This window comes from Narcine bancroftii, chromosome 3, assembly GCF_036971445.1.
Source record: "Narcine bancroftii isolate sNarBan1 chromosome 3, sNarBan1.hap1, whole genome shotgun sequence".
In the NCBI taxonomy this organism is placed as follows: Eukaryota; Metazoa; Chordata; class Chondrichthyes; order Torpediniformes; family Narcinidae; genus Narcine; species Narcine bancroftii.
The window spans coordinates 226,708,189-226,730,571 of NC_091471.1; the positions used below are offsets into that span (position 1 = coordinate 226,708,189).

General features: G+C 40.0%; 1 protein-coding gene across 9 annotated transcripts in view; it reads left to right on the top strand.

The window, feature by feature from the left end:
- The window catches only part of cnot6l (CCR4-NOT transcription complex, subunit 6-like), a 134,826-nt gene that overhangs the window by 32,352 nt on the left and 80,091 nt on the right, over positions 1-22,383 (top strand). The window contains exons 3-4 of one of the 9 annotated variants that reach the window (XM_069926768.1): positions 15,208-15,397; positions 17,070-17,161. The exons of 4 other annotated variants lie outside the window; for them this stretch is intronic. In XM_069926768.1, coding sequence (XP_069782869.1) covers positions 17,152-17,161 — 10 coding nt within the window. In that variant the 5' untranslated portion in view covers positions 15,208-15,397; positions 17,070-17,151. Of the gene's footprint in view, positions 1-15,207; positions 15,398-17,069; positions 17,162-17,424; positions 17,534-22,383 lie in introns of those variants that run through there. 4 more of the 9 variants (XM_069926772.1, XR_011354200.1, XM_069926767.1 and 1 more) reach the window with 4 other exon arrangements.

Here is a 22,383-nt window from a genome sequence, read left to right on the forward strand (position 1 = left end):
CTTATTTAACTCATTTTTTCATGTGCAGTATGTTTCCCCATATCCAAAATGCTTGGGACTGGATGGTTTTCGGTTATTGTTTTTTTTTCGGTTATCTGAACAATGGCTTTAAACAGCTCAGTAGCAATAGCAGAATACTTGTATCGGTGGTGAAACAACAACAACAGAAAACAAATGGAAGGCTTTTGAGCATAAAATAATGTATGGAGGACCATCGCCTTCCCAAGATCGTGTTCTATGGCGAGCTCTCCACTGGCCACCGTGACAGAGGTGCACCAAAGAAAAGGTACAAGGACTGCCTAAAGAAATCTCTTGGTGCCTGCCACATTGACCACCGCCAGTGGGCTGATATCGCCTCAAACCGTGCATCTTGGCGCCTCACAGTTTGGCGGGCAGCAACCTCCTTTGAAGAAGACCGCAGAGCCCACCTCACTGACAAAAGACAAAGGAGGAAAAACCCAACACCCAACCCCAACCCACCAATTTTCCCTTGCAACCGCTGCAACCGTGTCTCCCTGTCCCGCATCGGACTTGTCAGCCACAAACGAGCCTGCAGCTGACGCGGACTTTTTACCCCCTCCATAAATCTTCGTCCGCGAAGCCAAGCCAAAGAAGAAGAAGAATACCTACCAATAAAACTTGATCTCTGCTTACAAAGTAAGATTAATACAGCACCAAACACCAAAAATTCTCCACTATGGCTTTTTTAATTGGTTCTTCCATTGTCGTCTGCCTCTTGAACAATGGTTTTTGTCTTAGAAGTCTCTTTTTGATTTTATAAACTACATGATTTCTTGTTCTGTGACGTCATGTCGGCACCACAAAAAAAGTTTGGTTTTTGGATCTTTTCGGTATTCAGAACTTTGGGTACAGGGAAATGTACTGTACGAAGACACAATGAAAAGTTTGTGTACTTCCCAGGCAAGACAGCCCATGGCACTAAGTTCAGCAGATAAACAAAATCTGCAGGCTGTAGAGATATGATAAAGTCAGAAAGGCGAGGGTACAATGTTACTGGTACTAAATGTCGGATCTAGAGAAAAGTACAGTTAAACAAGTTAGGGTTGTCCCGTTTGCAGAGGTCCTTTCAAGAGAGAGAACAGCGGGAAAGGATCTGCCATGAATTCTAGAGAAAGTGTCTATCCTTTGCAAAGTCTTGGCAACCAAATCTTCACTGTTGCTGCCCTTGGCTTTGTGGATATGCCATCTTTGTTGAACTGTTGGGTGTGCCTGCATATTTTGCAGGATTGGAGATTGCTATTTCATCAGGTTATCTTTGTGCAATTGTATGATAAATAAACGATCTTTCAGGTGAGATGTTTAACCAACATCTTGTATATGTAACCTATTGCAGGTTGCTGGAACAAGGTGCTGTGGTAGTATTTTCTTGAAGGCAATGGATGTCCTTGTCAACATTAGCATGACTAAAACAATTTATTTGGTTATTTTCACATTGCTGTATTAAGACATTAATGTGTGTAAATTGCCTGTCAGATTTTGTGCATCACAATTCATTTCAAAATTTTATATCAGTTATTGGTTGCCATCTGCCTAGGATATTTTCATGTTTTGAGAGGGAATTTATGCATTTTTAAAATCTGTGCTAGATGGGTGGCAAGTTGTGGCCACTGATCATATGTGGAAGTGCAGAATGCTCCAGGGTTAAGGTTCACAATAGTAACCCATTTAAATGGACAGTCTTTTTTGATTTGGGGGGAAAAAATGCCATTGCAATCCAGGGTCCATGCCGAGCATTACAGAAGATGAAAGTTGTATCAATTAGTCAATCTATTTTGAGTTCCATGCTATTTTGGGTGCCACATAAAGAAGAAAGATATCAAAGTGTAGAATGGGAACAGCAGAGTGCACAAAGATGCAGCCTGGTGCATGGAGGGAGAAGCAGAGATTAATTCAGGAGTCTATGGAAGATTATTATATTTGAGGACAAAAAAAAACTGGAGCAAGAGAAGGTAATCTAGATCTTAGAACCTGCAGCACCATTCAAGAGCAAGTCTGATCATTTGCTCCAGTGTTATTTTTGGGCACTATTCCCATACCCCTTGACTTTATTGACATCTTTAAATCTTTTGTTCAGATTTGTGTAAGCTTAATTACAGAGTCATTGGGACAGAGAATTCCAAAGATCCTAAATAGCCCACCCTTCATATTCGGAGTTTCAGTGAGGTGGTCTCTCATTCTTTTAAACTACAGGGATAGTTGACTTGCTGTCCCCTCCCTCTATGGAAAATGCATGGGACTATAAGACCAAAACAATGCACAGTAAACTTGGTCTCATCTCTCCAAAATCCGACAAAATTGCTGTAAGGCCTTTTTCCTTCCGTACTCGTCTTCTTACTTGTTCAAGGTTCAAAACAGAGGATGAAAAATGTGTCTTCTGCGTAGAAGATGATGAAACTATTACCAGTTAATGATTGGTGTAGATTGTACGAGGATATAAATAATGCAGTTTATAGGGTGAGGTTCAAAAGGCGGGAGAACAAGAGGCGCAGGAGCATAAAAACCAGAGCTGCGTATATATGTTGCATGTGTGTAGGGTGTACTGTATCTGTACTATGGTCTAGAGATGTGCTGTTTTGTCAGGCAGTATCTCCAATCAGATAACAGTAAACTTGAATAGTTGAAGGAATCGAAAAACACCGTTAGCTGCTGTTGATTGGGTAAATGGATGAGTCGAGAAGCATATACCTTTATTGTAATTTTATGTAATCCTGTTTGAAGTGTCATGCTTCTCTGTCCACCTATCAAGCTGATTGTTATAACAGCTGGTTGTAGGATTGTTAAGTGCTCTGCTCTGTGATACTCCTTTTAAATTGGCTTTGATTAAATCAGCTGACAAATGGAGTTTGCCCTGCCACTGCAAGCAGCTGTTGGAGAAACTAGGTAGAAACGTCTTTTACTCTTGGATATCTTTTGGATGCAGAAAAAAGCACAATGCCAAACAATATTTGTTTCATGATGTCCTACTCCTATTATAAATCGGAATCAAATATTATTGTCACGAACAAGTCATGAAATTCTGTGTTTTGCGGCAGCGTCATAGAGCAAACATTCATATTATAACCATTTCACAACATTATAATATAAAAAGTAATAGGGCACAAAAAGTAAGAGAGTGTCTTTAGTTCATTAATTATTAGGAATCTGACGGTGGTGGGAAAGAAGCTGTCCTTATGCTGTTGAGTGCTCGTCGTTAGGCTCCTGTACTTTTTTCCCCAATGGTGATAGAGTGAAGAGGGCATGACCTGGCTGGTGGGGGTTTTTGAGGATAGAGGCTGCTTTGCAAAGACACTGCCTCATGTAGATATCCTTGATGGAGGCAAGTTTGGTGCCTGTGATGTTGGAGGCCAAGTCAACAACGCTCTGGAGTTATTCTTGTACTGAGAGTTGGCACCTCCCTACTAGGCAGTGATGCAACCAGCCAGAATGCTTTCCACGGTACACCTGTAGAAGTTTACAAGAGTCTTCGGTGACATACTGAATCTCCTCAGACACCTCACGAAGTATAGCCACTGGCAAGCCTTCTTTGTGATTGCATGAACATGAAGGTGCCAGGACAGATCCTCAGAGATGTTGATACCCAGGGATGTGAAGTTCTTGACCCTTTCCACTACTAAGCCCTCAATAAGGACTGGATTGTGTTCTCCTGATTTCCTCCTGAAGTCCACAATCATTTCCTTGGTTTTGCTGATGTTGAGTGCAAAATTAACATGGAGTAACCAAGAGCCATGTCTTAAAACTCCATGAAAGGATGCCTTTTGGATTTAATATCCTTGCTGTTCAGTAGTTTGTAAAAACGCATACTGGAGGAACTCAGCAGGTCTAACAGCATCCAGAGGAGATAAAGGCATAACCAATGTTTTGAGCCTGAGACCTTCTTCAAGGTATGAGTAAAAAGTAGGCTGGTGTCTGAATTAAATGGCTGGGCATAGTGAAGAATGGAAGGGGGAGGGGTACATACTAACAGACAAATGGTATTAATTTGATATGGTACGGTGACCGAAGAGAAGAAATATGAGAATTGATTGGGGGAGTGGGTTGTTGGCTCTGTGAAAGGAGGCCGATGGAAAGAGAGCTGGAGGAAAGAAGACATCAGGAAAGATATGGCGGGGAGTCTAATGGAAACTGGAGAAGTCGACATTAATGCTGTCTGGTTGGAGGGTGCCCAGACCGAATATGAGGTGCTGTTCCTTCATTTAGCAGGTTGCCTCAATCTGGCAGTGCATGAGACCACAGATAGACATTTCAGCAAGGGAATGGGGTGGGGTATTGAAATGGATGGCTACTGGGAAATCCCTGCTTTCTTGGCAGAGGTGATCAACAAAGTGATCTCTCAATCTGTGTATCTGATGCAGTGGAGACCACAATGGGAGCAGAGGATACAGTAGATGACCTCTCCAGATTTACAAGTGAAGTGTTGCTTCACTGGAAGGACAGTTTGAAGCCCTGAATGAGGAAAGAGGTTTGGGTGCAAGTGGAGCACCTCTTGTGGTCACTGGTAGGTGCCAATGGGGCAATTGGTTGGAAGGTAGGAGTGGCCGAGGGAGTCTTGAAGGGACAGGTGCTTGTGGAAGGTGGAGAGGGAATGAAAATGTGTCTGGTGATATCACAGTAGATGACGGAGCATGATTTGTTGGGTGTGGAGGCTGGTGGGGTGGGAGGTGAGGACAAAGGAAATCCTGTCCTTGTTGCACATGGGGGTTGAGGGGGGTCAGGGCAGATGTGAGGGTAATGGAGGATACGTGTATAAGGGTTGAGTTGATGGTGGTAGAAGAAAGAGGACATCTTAGATAATCTGGCATGGAAGACCTCTTCCTGAGAGCAAATGAGGCAGAGGAATTAAGAGAGAAATGGCATCCTTAAAGGGGACAGGGTGTGAAGAGGTGTGGTCGAGGTAGCTGTGGGAGTAGGTGGGTTTGTCGAAGATGCCTGTCAGGAATTTATCTCCTGAGATGGAGACCGAGATATTGAGAAAGGGGAGTGTTTTGTGCAAGATGGACCAGAAATTTGAGGTGAGGATGGAAGTTGGCTTCAAAGTGGATAAAGTCAACAAGCTCAACGAGGCAGCACCAAAGTAGTCATCAATGTCGTGGAGGAAGAGTTGAGGGCCCTTGCCTATATAGATGTAGTATGGATTGCTCCGTAACTAACAAAAAAGTAGGCATAGTTGGAGCCCACGCAGATACCCATGGCCACCCCTTTGACCTGAAGAAAGTGGGATGGATATTGAGGGCTATGACAAGTTCTTCTGGTTAGAGGAGGAAGGTGGTGGTTAAGGGGTACTGGTTTGGTCTGTTGTCAAGAAAGAAACTCAGGACTTTGAAGCCTTCAGTATGGGATATGGAGATATATAATGATTGGATGTCCCTGGTAAATATGAGACAGTTGAGTTCAGGTAACTGGAAGTTGTTGAAGTGATAAAAGGTGTGTGAAGTTTCCCTGATGAAGGTGGGGAGGGCTGGTCCAGGGGGACTAAACAGAGTCAAGATAAGCGAATATCAGTTTGGTGGGGGCATGCACATGTGAAAACGGTGGGTCTACTGAGCGATTGGGTTTGTGGATCTTGGGTAGGAGATAAAAACTAGCAGTGCAGGGTTGGGAAATGATGAGGTTGGAGGCCATGCAGGGGAAATGAGCTGAAGGGATGAGTTAAGAGATTGGATCACGCATTGTGGTTTCATGAGTTTTGTTGGAGGGATAAGTAAGGAGGTGCCTGAGAAGTCATCTGGCTTTGACCAGATGGAGGTCAGTATGCTAGACCACAACAGCGCCACTCTTGTCTGCAGGTTTGATGGCAAGGCTGAGATTAGTGCAGAGAGAGTGGAGGCGAGGCATTCCGCAGGAGTAAGGAATTTGTGAGGGGAGTAGTGAAGTCAAGACTGTTGATGTATCGGCGGCAGTTGAAAATATAAAGGTCCAGAGCAGGCAGGAGACCAGAAAAATGTTCAGAAGGTGGAAGGTTTAAAGCATGAGAAGGGCTATGTAGTGGGGAGGGGGAGGGGGTGGTAAAGAATCCTGGTTGTTGAAGTGGGCTTGGAGATGGACCCAATGAAAAATGAATCTGGCATCATTGGCAAGGAACTCGTTGAGCATGGGAGAAGGTGGGGTGAAGGTGAGGCCTCTACTGAGATCAGAGCACCATCTCCAAGAGGGGAAGTTCAGAGGTGATGGTGAAGACCAGGCAGGGGTTGGATGGTCATCAATAGGGTGGGGGGGGGGGAGAAAGCAGGGAGTGGATGGGGTGGATCAGGTGGTGGTGATTAGGAAAGATCTAATGGAGGAGGTGTTGGTTGGGCTCATCAGAGAGCGGAGGATGAGGTGAGAGGGGCCAGAGAGAGTTTACGATGGAGGCTCAGTCACATAGGCCACCGGGGTCTGGGTAAGAGTTTGTGTCGGAGTCTCGTCTTGCCGGTTGTCAAGGTCAGGTTGAGAGAATGTGCCAGAGGCACAGTCATGTGGGTTGCTGGTGCCAAGATGGTGACCTTTGATTCATTCTTTGAGGAAGGGCTCAGGCCCGAAACATCAGTTATAAGTCTTTACCTTCTATGGATGCTGCGAGACTGTCTGTGTTCCTCCAGTATTTACAATCACAGTGTCCACAGACTTGAGTGTTTCATTGCATTCAGTTGCTCCATTGAGAAATCCCCTTTGAGGGATGCCACCCTGAAGTTCTCCTCGCTTTGAAGGGAGTTCTGTGAGAGGGTCTCTCACTGCTCCCCATGTGCACTCACTGCTGCTCTGAAGCTCTACAACCATGAATTCACCTCAACTTGCCTCCGAATCAGGCACCTTCCTGCTTTTTGCTCCTACATTGAAAAAGTGCTCATGCCCAAAATGTCAGATATATTTCTTTACCTCCGAGGGACACTGTGAGATCTGCTGAGTTCCTCCAACAATATAATTACAGTGTCTGCAGACTTTCATGTTTCACTTCATTCACTGGTTAGTATTGCAGATGCAAATTTCTGTACTTCTCAGCCAACTGAGCTAGTGGTTCTCATTACCTCATCTTTCATGTAAATGTGGACAAAAGAACTGAATTCCTAAGGTGAAGCTAGAGTAACTGCAGTGGCCATCAGTGCAGCATTTGATTGAGTATGGCATCAAGGATCCCTCGCTAAACTAGAGTCCACTGGTTGGAAGAGGGTTGTGGTGGTTGGAGGTTGATCTTTCAGTCGCAGGATATCTCTGCAGGTATTCATTACAGAAGTGTCAAAGGCCCAACCATTTTCAACTGTTTCATCTGTGACCTTGCTTCAGTTATTAAGTAGGAAGTAAGAATATTTGCTGATGGTTGCACAAAGTTCAACACCTTTTGTAATTGCTTAGAAGTTCACAAACAAACAAAAAACACAATCAGATGCAGTGAGACCTGGACTATATCCAGGCGTGGACTAATGTTCATGTCCCACAAGTGCCAAGCAATGATGATGTCCAATGCGAGAAAATCCTGCTGTCGCCCTTTAACATTCAGTGACATTATTGGCATTATCAATGACACTATCAATATCCTGTGATTCCCACTGACAAAAAAAACCCAGATTTACCATGTGCACAATATGGCCACAAGAACAGGTAGCCTGTCCATCTTCAAGGTTCAAGTCAGGAGTGTGATGGAACAACCGCTCCTTGCCTGGATGAGTGAAACTTCAACAACATTCAAAAAGCTCAACACCATATACAGAACATAGCAGCAGATTTGATTGGCACCCTATCCATAATCCATTCACCCACTCCACAACCAATGTACAGTTGCAACAGTTTGTACTATCTACAAGATGTACAGCATTAACGAACTTATCAAGACTCCTGGACAGGGAGGAGTCACGTGATGGAGTAGTGGCCGGACGGTGAACTCCAGCCCTCTCCAGAAAAGTCGGGAAAAACAAGAGAAAATACAAAGGCACAGAAATACAAGTTAAAGAAAAGTGAGTATAAAGGTGGAAAGAAGATGGAGACAAAAGGAGAAAAATCAAAATCAACGGAAAGAAGAGAGGAAGAGAAGACAACGGAGGAAAAAGGTGAAGGCCTTACCTGTCCGAAGAGGCCCGCTGTGGAGAGAGGAGCCCACTACCTCAGGTCGGTAGAAAAAGAACTACAACAATGGCTCACAGAGCCGAGTAAAAGTGCGCAACCGCGCATGAAAAAAAACACACCGACGGGAGGGGGGACCAGCTGGGGAGTCGATCTCCACAGCCGGCAACGACAGCTGCAGAACACCTGCAGCAAGAAGAGACCACAGAAGACAATGGAAACAAGAAAGAGGAGGAGGAAAGGGCATCAAAGAAACAACAGATGGCCAACCCAGAGGAAGAATACAGTGAAATAGATAAAGGGAAAGGCAAGGTAAAGGATATACTTGCTCTTGTTAGAGGATACATGGAGTCATTTAAAGAATGGCAAACACAGGAATTCAATGATTTAAGAAGAAGAATAAACAACACAGAAAAGAAAATAAATAAAATGGATATGACCTTAACAGAAATGGGGAAAAAAATGGACAAGATGGAAGAATGGGCAATAGCAGCAGAAATGGAGGTAGAAGACTTAAAAAAGAAATTGGAGGAATCTAATAAAAAAACTAAAGAGACACAAGAATTACTAGCCCAAAAAATAGATATAATGGAAAATTATAACAGAAGAAATAACATAAAGATAGTGGGCCTTAAGGAAGATGAAGAAGGCAAGAATATGAGGCAGTTTATAAAAGAATGGATCCCTAAGGCCCTAGGATGTCCAGAACTACAGCAAGAAATGGAAATAGAAAGGGCACATAGAGCATTGGCCCCTAAACCACAACCACAACAAAAACCAAGATCTATTGTAGTAAAATTCCTAAGATATACTACAAGAGAAAAGGTACTGGAGAAGACAATGGAAAAACCACTGGAGTATAAAGGGCAAAAAGGGCAAAAAATCTTCATTTATCCAGATATAAGCTTTGAACTCCTAAAGAAGAGAAAAGAGTTCAATACAGCAAAAGCGATTTTATGGAAGAAAGGATATAAATTTACACTGAAGCATCCTGCGGTATTGAAAATATTTATTCCAGGACAACAAAACAGACTGTTCTCGGATCCAGAAGAAGCACGAAAATTTGCAGAACAATTACAAAAATAGACTGAGGGATGAAGACGGGTAATGAGAGTAAAAATGATCACGATTGATATGTATGTGGGTAAAGACAAAAATAGACTGAGGGATGAAGACGGGTAATGAGGGTAAAAATGACCACGATTGATATGTATGCGGGTAAAGAGGTATAAGAGTGAATAGAGACAATGGGCATACGTGAAAGTATCTGTAATTAGAGGAAAACATAGATAGTATAGACAAGAATTAATAAGGGAAGGTAATGGAATAGAGAGAATAAGGAGGGAATTAAAAGAGTGACCTTTGTGACATATGAAAAGTGAAATCTTTTCTGGGGGGGGGCTGGGTGGGGGAAAAGAGCGGTCACTGCAAAATCAGTTGACGCTTGCGAGTGGATTCGCAAATCCAAATGAAGAGGGGAGATGTGGTTGTCCGACAAGGGATAAAGGACAACTCAGGAGGGGAAGGGGAGATTGGGGATAAAGAAGATAGAAATAGGAGAATAAGGAAAATGTTGGATGTTGTAGGAATGTTGTCTGGTAAAGAGTTGAAAATAAGAAAACAGAAATGGAAAAGGAGGAAAGGTAATGATGGAAAAACGGAAAGAGAAGATAAACAAAATATAAAATGGCTACGCTGAACTATATGACTTTAAATATTAATGGAATACATAACCAAATTAAAAGGAAGAAACTACTAAATTTACTGAAAAAGGAAAAAATAGATATAGCATTTGTCCAAGAAACACACTTAACTGAATTGGAGCACAAGAAATTAAAGAGAGATTGGGTAGGACATGTAACAGCAGCATCGTATAATTCAAAAGCAAGAGGAGTGGCTATATTAATTAGCAAAAATGTGCCATTTAAAATAGAAGAGGAAATAATAGATCCAGCAGGGAGATATGTTATGATAAAATGTCAGATATATTCGGAGCTTTGGAATCTACTTAATATATATTCACCTAACGAAGAAGATCAAAGGTTTATGCAAGATATCTTTTTGAAGGTAGCTAATACGCAAGGGAACATACTAATAGGAGGGGATTTCAATCTGAATTTGGATCCAAATATGGATAAAACGGGGAAAAAAATTAACAGGAAGAACAAAGTAACCAAATTTATAATTAAATCAATGCAAGAAATGAAACTTGTGGACATATGGAGGAAACAAAACCCAAAAGAAAAGGAATACTCATACTACTCGACTAGACATAAAACATACTCAAGAATAGACCTATTTTTGTTATCAGCTCGTATGCAGGATAGAGTAAGAAAAACAGAATATAAAGCGAGAATGCTATCGGACCATTCACCCTTAATACTGACAGTAAAGCTAGAGGACATCCCTCCAAGAATGTATAGATGGAGATTAAACCCCATGCTACTTAAAAGACAGGATTTTAGAGAATTTATTGAAAAACAATTAAAAATGTACTTTGAAGTAAATACAGAATCAGTGGAAGATAAGTTTATACTATGGGACGCAATGAAAGCATTCATTAGAGGACAAATAATAAGTTATGCAACCAAGATGAAGAAGGACTATAATCAGGAAACAGAGCAGTTGGAAAGGGAAATAATAAACATAGAAAAAAAATTAGCAATAAAGGAAGATACAACCAAAAGAAGAGAATTGGCGGATAAAAAAATAAAATATGAAACATTACAAACATATAAGGTGGAGAAGAATATAATGAAGACAAAACAGAAATATTATGAACTAGGTGAAAAAACACACAAAATCTTAGCATGGCAGCTTAAGACAGAGCAAACTAAGAAAATGGTATTGGCAACAAGGAAAAAAGACAAACAAATTACATATAATCCAAAAGAAATTAAGGAAAACTTCAGAGAATTCTATGAACAATTATACCGAACTGAAAACGAAGGGAAAGAAGGGAAAATAGATGAATTTTTGACTAAAATTGAACTACCAAAACTACAAATAGAGGAACAAAATAAATTAACAGAACCATTTGGAACAGTAGAAATATAAGAGATAATAAAAAAATTACCAAATAATAAGACACCTGGAGAGGATGGACTCCCAATAGAATTCTACAAAACATTTAAAGATCTATTAATACCGCCCCTCCTGGATGTAATCAACCAGATTGATGAGACACAAATCTTACCAGATTCATGTAAAACAGCAATAATTACAGTGATACTAAAACAAGGGAAAGTTCCACTCTCACCAGCGTCATATAGACCAATATCTCTGCTAAACACAGATTATAAGATAATAGCTAAACTATTAGCAAACAGATTAGCAGAACAGGTACCGAAAATGGTAAATTTAGACCAAACTGGATTTATCAAAAAAAGACGCACAACAGACAATATTTGTAAATTTATTAACTTAATTCATGCAGTAGAAGGAAATAAAGCACCGGCAGTAGCAGTTGCTTTAGACGCAGAGAAGGCCTTCGACAGAGTAGAATGGAATTACTTGTTCAAAGTATTGCAAAAATTCAGTTTACCGGAGAAGTATATTAATTGGATTAAAGCATTATATAAGGGACCGTTAGCGAAAGTGACAGTAAATGGACATGTATCAAAGCAATTTAACTTAAGCAGGTCAACGCGGCAGGGATGCCCACTATCACCATTATTGTTTGCGCTAGCTATAGAACCACTAGCAGAATCGATAAGAATAGATAATAATATAAAAGGAATAAAAATAAAAGACAGGGAATATAAAATCAGTCTATTTGCGGATGATGTGATAGTGTACTTAACAGAACCAGAACTATCAATAAAAGAACTATATAAGAAATTGAAGGAATATGGAGAAGTGTCGGGATACAAGATAAACGTAAATAAAAGTGAAGCAATGCCTATGAATAACGCGGATTTCTCAAAATTTAAGGAGGAATCCCCATTCAGATGGCAAATGCAGGCAATAAGATACCTAGGTGTGCAAATAAACAAAAATCTAGGACAATTATATAAACTCAATTACAATCCACTAATGAAAAAATTACAGGACGATTTAGAGCATTGGAAAGAGCTACCACTAACACTGATAGGAAGGATAAACTGTATTAAAATGAACATTTTTCCAAGGATACTATACTTATTTCAGGCATTGCCAATACAACTGACAGAAAAATTCTTCAAAGAGTTAAAGAAAATAATAAGGAGATTTTTATGGAGAGGGGGGAAACCGAGGATAGCACTAGATAAATTAACAGAATGGTATAAACAAGGAGGCTTACAATTGCCAAACTTCAAAAATTATTATAGAGCCGCACAATTAAGGTACCTATCAGATTTTTATCAAACAAGGGAAAAACCAGACTGGACGAGACTAGAATTAGATAAAATAGGGGAAAAGATACCTGAACACATATTATATAAATGGGATGAAAAATTGGTACAACATAGAACTTCTCCAGTATTACACCATCTCCTCAATATATGGAAGAAGATTCATGTAGAAAGAAATAAAACAAATTATCAAATACCAAAACTAACATTGACGCAAAATAAGCTACTCCCTTTTACAATAGACAACCTTTCCTTTAGAAAATGGGGAAAAAAAAGGGATTAAAAGAATAGAAAATTGTTTTTCAGGAAGTAGATTCTTATCCTTTGAACAAATGAGAGATAAGTACAATATAACTGGAGATACAGCGCTGGCATATTACCAACTGAGATCCTACTTGAAAGATAAATTAGGAAGCAATTTGAGTTTACCAGAGGGAAGTAACCTTGAATATGTGATTACAGATACAATGTTAATCAAAAGATTTATAACAAATATATATATTAAACTGCAAGAAAAGGAGAATGAGGAAACAAATGGTAAAACTAAACAAAAATGGGAACAAGATTTAAATATAAAGATAAAAAAGGAAACATGGGAGAAATTATGTTCTGGAACGATGAGAAATACAATAAATACGAGGCTGCGTATGATACAATATAATTGGTTACACAGACTATACATTACACCGCAAAAGTTAAATAAATGGGACCCAACAGTATCTGATAGATGTTTTCAATGTAAAAAAGAAAGGGGAACAACAATTCATGCAATCTGGACATGTGAGAGAGTAGAAAAATTTTGGGATGATCTCAATCAGATATTAAATAAAATAACAGAAAACAATATACCAAAGAATCCAGAGATCTTTCTCCTAAGTAACATAAAAAATAAAGAATTTGGAATTGACTTGGAAGATGCACAAAAAAGATTTGTTAAGATAGCCCTAGCCGTAGCAAAAAAATGTATTATGTCAACCTGGAAATTGGAAGATAATTTGAAAATACAACAATGGTATATAGAAATGAATAAATGTATCCCATTAGAAAAAATAACATATAGTTTAAGAAATAATATTGAAATATTCGAACAAGTATGGGAGCCTTACATTAAATACAATAGCGAAAACCTACCGGGGACAAACATTACCTAAGTTGATGGAAGGAGAAGGAAAGAAAAGAATGGACTCTGTAGAATTTCTGTTGTATTTTTGTTGAATGACAACATTGTCTGACTGAATTAATGCAACCTTGATTGTATACCTAAAATGGATGAGAGGGGGGGGGGGTGGGGGGGTGGCTTGGGAGGAGGGGTGGGGGGGGGCGGGAGAAAAAGTCACTGTAAATGTGTGAAAAAGAAAAAGTGTATATCATGGCTATTGTGATTTATGGTGTGAAAAATAAAAAATTTAATTAATAAAAAAAAAAGACTCCTGGACAGCACCTTCCAAACACACAAGCTATTTCAACAAAAAGGACAAGGGGAGCAAAAGCATGGGAATATCACCATTTGGATTTCCCTCCAAGCTACACACCATCCTGATGTGAAGTATATTGCTGGTCCTTCACTGCTGCTGAGTCAAAATCCTGGAACTCTGTCCCTAACAGCATTGTGGACTGCAGCGATTCATGAAGGCAGCTTACCAGCACATTTAAAGGGCCATTGGAGATGAGCAATTCAATGCTGGCTGGCTCAGTTTGGGAAGCCCATAATCTCTTGAGTGAATAAATAGACTAATGCATCATGTTCAGTGACTTTTTTAAAATTCGCTCAAGAGATGTATCCTATTGTTATTCAGGGGAGAATATCAGTACATTTCTCCACAACCTCTCATAGACTGTATTTGTGAAAAACATTTTGTTTTTGTGATTTTGGTTGAGTCAACAATGTTGATCAGGTTATGAGGTGAATTTTCCCAAACACTCTTTGAATTATATGCTGAATCATTCTGTTGATCTGCAAGGGCATTTAGGACCTTACTTTCAAATGAAACATTAAATTGACACCTTTGAAAATGCAGCATTCCTGCCACTGCGGAGTGAGTGTTTCACCTTGAGTTCTATCATTGAGCCATACCTTTGTTGACAAAAGCATTGTTTATTGTGGCTGAGTAAGTCAAATGATATCTTTGAAAGAGGAACTTCTGGAATCTTTACCTGCTTGAATGCACAGACTAATAGCAATTGTGTTGCCTTGGCATCTCATAATTAATTTTCAAAATGTATCTGCGACTTGTTTTTTATTTCAGAAGTTTTAATGGCAATTGGTTTAAATTCATGCATGCAATTTTAATTCTTTTCATTCCATGAGAGAATCAGTGAATGAATCCTCTTGATCCAATAACAATTTAACTGGGTTTCATTCCATGAGAGAATCAGTGAATGAATCCTCTTGATCTAACAACAATTTAAGTGGGACACTGGAGAAATCAAGGTCTGAATTTCGAATGGAATAACAATTTGGAGGATGCTTTTACAATAAATGGGCAGTCTGCATTTTTTTTTTGTATGACCTCCAAAGAGGACAATGGTAGCTGCCAGATAAATAATTTTGAGATCTTGGTCAACATATTTTTTTTAAATAGAATATTTCTGCTGATATTCCTTATGGGTAATTTAAGTGTGGAACACTGTTGCAAATGTTCTGCAAGCACTTGATGTATCTATTGATAATGGTCTAGCATTATCAAATTAATTGTTTTCTTGTGAATAGTTTGAATACATTCGAGATAAATAGAGTGCTAATGCATTTTAGCTCAGTGAATTTTCAATTTCATGTCAAGATTCAGCATATTCAAGCATGATATTGAACCTTGAATTACAGGCGGACGCTGAGAACAGTTGTTGATGATACACTTGGGTGCTATGGTCCTCAGAGCATATAATAAACCAAAGGCAAGCATGCAAGAAGAGCCGTCTGAGAATGGATGGCAAAATGACTGAGAGATTGGAAGAAGAACCAATGATTACTTTGGTTAACGTGTCTTAGGGACAGAGAATTCCTGCTGATCCTGGTAATGCAGTGTATGATTATAATGGTTTAACACAATTAAAAACAAAATATGACTCTTCTGTATTGTTTGTTGGTCTTGCAGTGCCTCGGTGAAGTTTATTTTTTAAAAAAAACCTAATTTCTTGTTTGGTTAGTAGAGCGCTTTGACTTCTGCTCTTTGAAGAGTGTAAGTGTTCTCCCCTTATTAAGAGGTGTTTCCTCCGGGTGCTCTGGTTTTCTCCAATGTTCCAAAGATGTATGGGATTAGTAGGTTAATTGATCATTTGGGTGGCATGGGCTTGGGGACTGGAAGGGCCTGTTACCATGATGTATCTAATTTCAAACCTCAGTGATCTTGCCCCTCTGTCATGGTACCTTTTCCCTGTAACTGGCTGAGAGCTCTTACATTTGTTGAATGTAAACCTTTTCATGTTCCCACTTTTTTTTTGCCTCATCATATTGAAGGCTGTTCCTTCAACTTCTATAAAGTTCTGGACCCAAAGTTCTGGAATTTCTTAATTGAACCCTCTACATTTTCCTTTCAATAACTTTAGAAAATGTGTCCCGCTATGTCCTTGTACAGTTTCAAATTTTGGCTGAGAGCTCCAGTGGAGCACTTTGGAATATTCTGTTTAATTGCCACATAAAAATAATTTATAAATTGTTTTAATGCAGTCAGTTTCATTAACAGTTGTGTAAATTTATAGAAGTTAAGGCTCAATAATTTTGCTTGGATAAATAACTGAAGCTTTAAATTTACAATGTCTTTTCCAGTAAGATTTAGTTTACATTTTTATATTGTATTCCACATCTACAAGGATCTGAAACAGAGGCTGCTTTCACACTCGTGTCCCAAGATAGGAAAGGAGGTTTGGCTTTTCACTCTTGACTGGGACACTGAATGCTTTCACACTTGCAAGGAGCCATCCCCAGGATTAGGACTGTTCTACCTTCTACTGGTGACGTCATGATGCATCGAGTGATGGTGGACCTGCCCTAAATCCTGATCAATGTATTATGATCTTTGAACAAAATTATTCATGCCTAATTATAACGATTAAGCTTTATGCACAGTATGAGCCCTTCAGCCCCTCTTGTTGTGCCGACCTATATAAACCTTTATAAGAGACTGTGGGAAAGTGAAACCAATAAATAGCATCTGCAGACAATTTTTAAATAGCATGGGGAAGTTGGTAGCACTATTGCACACAATTTAAACAGTGTGGAAAAGTGGTAGCACTATCACGCACAATATAGAAATAATGTGGGTGGTGGGGAGCGGAAGAGTAAGGGCTATAAGCACAGCTGCACGCACATTGCACTTATGGAGGGTTTCTCTGCCACACGGCATTCAGGTCTGCCATTGCTTTTTTCCCCACGGTCTTTATAAATTGTCCACTATTACTATTTATTGCTATTTTCTTTCTCTCTCTCTCTCTCTCTCTTCCCGCCCCCCCCCCTGCTGTGTCTTTCCCACAGCAAATTTATACCTTCACTTTAATCTTCTTCCTTCACGTTCCCACATTCACGCAAAATCTTGGGTCCTTTCAATCCCACAATGCAATTACACTTGCTTGATTGCAACGCCGGCAACTGCAAATGCCGGGGATTGTACTAGGGGTTGAGGCCGTCAATCCCCAAAGTGAAATAACTCATCTGATGCCGGAGTTGAGACAGTTTTCCTTTCACTCTAGACATTTTAAAGACCAATTGGCTGTTAATTCCTGGGACCATTTGCAAGCGTGAAAGGGGAATAGTGAATACAGTGACTTTCTGATGTTCAATGGTAAATATTTGTTTCTGTTATCATAGAGGAAAAAAATACCATCTTGGATATTGGTCTGTTGTTTGTTTTTAATGCATGTGACCAGTTTTGTCCAAATTAATTTTGATGTTAAATTTTGACTTTATGGGTAATGTTGTCCATCAGGATGGGCCTTCCAGCTCCATCTTGCATGGATTTTGAAAAGGTTTTATTTCTGGGAGAAATCTGCACATTTCTGACATCCTTTTTCAGGAAGATGTGCTACTTCCTGGCTTCTCCAACCAGAGGCCTTGTTTCCATTTAAGGCTGTGTACTCTTATCCTACAATCTTCACCCTGGAGCAAATGATGTTGACAACTGTCCTCTGTTCTTTTCAAAATCCTCAGAACTTCAGTTAAGTTCTCCATTTACTTTTATGTCCTAATATCTCTGATTCTGGTTAATTATTCTGTGTAACATTATGGTACAATCTTTCCATGGTCACTATGTTCTCTGAAGGCTGTGGCAGCAAGAACAATACCCGGATCTGCAGATGTACTTTGTACAGTGCAATGAACTTCCATTTGTATATTATAATCCTCATTGTAAGCATCAACGTTACATTTTCAGATTTTTGTATATTTGTCCATTACATTTTTCAGTATTTTGTTTTTATTTACTGATCTCCATTGATCTTTCTCATTATAGTTTCAACCTTGCACATTTCTGTTCTGAATTTTTTTTTCAATGTTTCACCATGTGACCCATTTATGAAAGTCACTTTGAATTTTGTGTTCCCCTCTTGATTAATTACATCATATCTTTCATCATTCATTTATCTAACCAAAATTATTTCTACTCCTAGTTGAGTACTTACTTGTGTGAATGGATGATCTTCCCATCTTCCACGATCAATAATTGGTGTGGGTGTTTAGCAATACTCAAGCAAAATAACATGCTATTTTAACACTTGGGACATACCTAAAGGAGAGTATTGCGAGTTTCATTGCACAATGCATTTTCTGATTTCCTCTAACATAATGGCAGTATCTTGCTAACTACAGCTTTGCCTTATTTGCCACGAAATGAACCTGACCGTAATTTTACTCATGACAAGTTAATGTCTTGCATTTTTTTTTCTTGGCATAAGTCATATAACATAGCAATGGAATAATTATTTGTGAGACGAACAGTGAAGTTCTTTGAGAGTACATTCTGAATGTTCGTGACAACATCAGCTTCTTGGGCAAGTTTCAGGTATGAGAAGAAAATTGAGCAGGAACTCAAGTCATCATTTCCAGATAACTCCTAAGTCCATGCAGTGGTGATTGTGGGTACAAAAGAATGAGATAAGTTGACATCAGATTAGAGAAATGGTGTAAGATTGAGGACTTGTATGGGATCTATTTGTGATTGACGTGTCAGATGGGTATCCTGGCAGCAAAGTCTTTGTGAAGGTTAGCTGATGTTGTGGAGGAAAATTTAAATGAATTTGTGTATGTCTGTGGATGGGCAGGGGAGAAATGGATGCTTGGATGAGGGATGGGCTAGCTTTCATCGTGACACTAAGTGTGACAATATTTAATTCTTGGTTCCTGGTGATTTAGAACTGCAATGTGCCCTCTGAAGAAAGTTTGATTTTAATTTTTGAACTTGATTATAATTTTTAATTTAGACACACAGCTCAGTAACAGGCTCTTTCAGCCCACGAGCTCGTGCCGCCCAATTGCCCTACAACCCTGCTGGATTTATGAACGGTGGGATGAAACGGGAGCACCAGAGAAAATCCACACAGACACAGGGAGAGTGTACAAACTGCTTTCAGGCAGTGCCAGATTCAAATCCCAGTTGCTGGCGGCTGTAACGGTGTTGTGCGATCTGCTATGCTAATCATGCCACCTGTTGTGGTATCAATAAGATGAAATCATAAAGTGGACAATAAAGCAAGGTTTTGATTAAGTTTTTTTTAGTTTCTTCCTCCAGTTTTTTCACATTGTGCTCAGAATTTTACATCTGACTCCTTTGTTTACCCTCTCATTTGTTTTGAATATCCTTTCCTGAGGCAGGATATGTAAATATGGAGATATTGATGTAATATGTGTCGGCTTGAGGGTCTTCTGTGTTACTTGGGAGCTAAATTATTCCAATATTTCAGATTAGAAATGGGAAAGCAACTAATGCTGTCCTTGAGTGAAATAATCATATCATTTAAGTTAAAATTTAGCACTTGTGAAGTTAATAGGGTTCAGAGTCATGACATTGTGAAGTGGGCAGGTTATTTTAAATATGAACACTTAAAAATGTGGAATTCCAGAAGTTTTTTTTTACTAATTCGCTGGTCTTTCACGGTTTGTGTTTTAGTCTCTTCTTCAGGATTACAAACTATTGTTGCTGTAAAATATCTTAAAAATGTTACACAAAAATGCTGCAGAAACTAGTCGGGTCATGCTGTATCCATAGAAAACAAAAGGCATTCGTGGTTTGGGTTTGAGCCCTTCTTTGGAAATGCCAAAAATCAAGCAGACACCCAAATAATAAGGTGGGGGGAGCTCAGGTGAACATGTGGGTGTAGTTGGAGGGAAACTGATTTCCCTCAGAGGAGAGGTCCGAAGGCTGAGAGAGATAGCTCTCTGATCGAGGAAGGGAGACAGGGATGAGGGAAAGAAGAAATGGGAATTAATAGAAATTAGAGAAGTCGATATTGAGTCCGTCTGGTTTGAGATTGCCGTGGTGGAACATATGGTGTGGCTCGTCCAATTTACAAATGGTCTCAACTTCAAAATGCATGGGGTATTTAGGTGGTGTGGACTTGTGGGCCAGAAGGGCCTGTTATCATGCTGTCTGTCTAAATTGAATTTAAAATTTGACAGTGCGTGAGGCAATAGACAGACACGTCAGTGTGGAAATGGGGTGTGGAATTGAAGTGGTTCACCACTTGGAATTCCTTGCTTTTGTTGCAAAGATGCTCAAAGCATCAAACTGTGCACTGTCTTCCTGGGAGCACTGGATGTAGTATATGACTCCTGTAGGATGATGTTTTGTTTCACTTGGAAGGAATAGCAGTGAGGGAGATGTGGAGGTGCAAGTGCAGTACTTCTTGCAGTCACGTAATAGGTAGGGATGTCATCAGTGGACAAGGGAGTCACAGAGCGAGTGATCTCTGCAGAAAGTGGAAAAGGGAGGGGAAGATGGGTTTGGTGGTAGGATCCTGTTGTTGGAGGCAAAAATTGCTGAACAATATCTATCAAATGTGGAGGCTGATGAGGTAGTTGGGGAATCATACCTACATTCCTGAGGGGAACCCTGTCCTTGTAACATTTGGGAGGGAAGGGGCAGGTAAGGTATGGGGGAAATAGAGGAGCGCATGAGGGCTGTGCTAATGGCACTTCAGTGAAGCTGTTTTCTGAAAAAGGAGGACATCTTGGGCATCCTGGAATGGAGAGCCTCACCCTTTGAGCAGATGTAGTGGAGATGAAGGAATTGAGAGAAAATAATAAAATCTTTAAAAGAAACAGGGTGGGAAGAAGTGTCGCTGAGGTAACTGGGTGTTTATGGAAGATGCCCATAGATAGTTTGTCTCCCAAAATGGAGATGGGCAGATCGAGAAGAGGGAGAGGGTTACCAAAGATGTATCAAATGAATTTGAGGTCAGATGAAAGTGGGCAACAATTTGAAGAAAGTTGATGAGCTCATCTTGGGTACAAGAGGTAGCACTAATGTAGTCATCAATGGAACAGGGGCAGAGTTGAGTAGACTTAACTGTGCAGGTAAGTTGCTTCACATATCTGACAAAAAGAAAGGAATAACTGAGACCCAAACAAGGCTACAACTTTTTATTTGGAGAATGCGGAATGAGCCAAAGGGGAGGTTAGAGAAGGTGAGTACAAGTTGTGCCAGATGCAGGGGGGGTGGTGGTGAAGGGGGACTGGTTAGATCTGTAATCCAGGAAGATGTGCAGAGCCATGAGCCCTTCTTTTATGTCCATAGTGAAATTGATGCAGTCCATCTGAGGGAACTGAAAGTTGTCAGAGTGATTGAGAGCATGTGAGGTGTTCCAGACATGGGTGGAATAGAACTGGACCAAGTTGTCCAAAAAGAGTCGAGGCATGATGATACCAGTTTGGTGAACGAGGAGTCAATGGGTCTACTTGGGCAGTTTGGTTGGTGGATCTAGGGAAGTTGTAGAACTGTGCAGTGTGAGATTGGGCTGTGGACAAGGGATTACTGGAAGTGATGGAGTCAGTGATGGTGTGGGAGAAGGTGGCCGGACAGTGGCATCCTGTTCAAGATGGAAGTCGGAAGAGATGTCTTAAGAGCTATTGTCTGGCCTTGGCAAAGGAGAGGTCAGTGCACTGGACGACACTAGCACCATCTTTGTGGGTTTGAAAGTAAAATATGGCGCTGAAAGAATGGAGGGCAGTGTATTCTGAGAGGAATATGATTAAAATCAATGTGGAGTAGTGAAGTTGAAGCGGTTGATGTCTCAGCAGCAATTGGAAATGAAACGATCCAGAGCAGTCAAAAGACCAGAATGAGGTGATTAAAAGCAGGAAAAGAACTAGAGGTTAATAAATAGGAGGGGTTCTCAGTGGTAGGGTTTTGAATTACACTTTGACAAGTGGGATGTGAATGCCTTTAATGGTGTGTTGAACCTTTGTTGTAGTTTAGTGAAATCTTAGTCCTTGAGAAAAAACTGGAAGGTTGTAAAATTACTTAAATTTAAAAAAAAAGTTGCTTTCACTTGCCTTTAATATTCATTCTTTGATAATATTGTGCATTTTTTAAAAATTTTGTGCACCTTAAAATGTTTATAGATTTCTTGTATATTGTTTCAGTTTGCTGTTGATGAATATTCTTTAAATTAATTAAGCTGCACATTTCTCACAATGAAAATGTAGTTGTTGGACATCAAGCAATACCTGATCATGACCAATGTGGTTGAAGCCGAGATAAGATCTTTGCTGATAGCTTTCTTTGTCAGTGAGGTCTGCAGAAAAAGAAAGAGAAGCTGGAAGAACTTCAGGCAGAAATTTTAAATTTGAATCTAGACATACAGCACACTAACAGGCCATTTCAGCCCACGAGTCTGTGCTGCCCAATTTGCACCCCTTTAACCTCCATCCTTGATGCATTTTGAACAGTGAGAGGAAACTGGAGTCTCCAGAGAAAACCCACACAGAAAACAATGTACAAACTCCTTACAGCGCGAGATTCGAACCCTGGTCCAGCCCCAATTGCTGGTGCTGTGAAGGCATTGTGCTAAC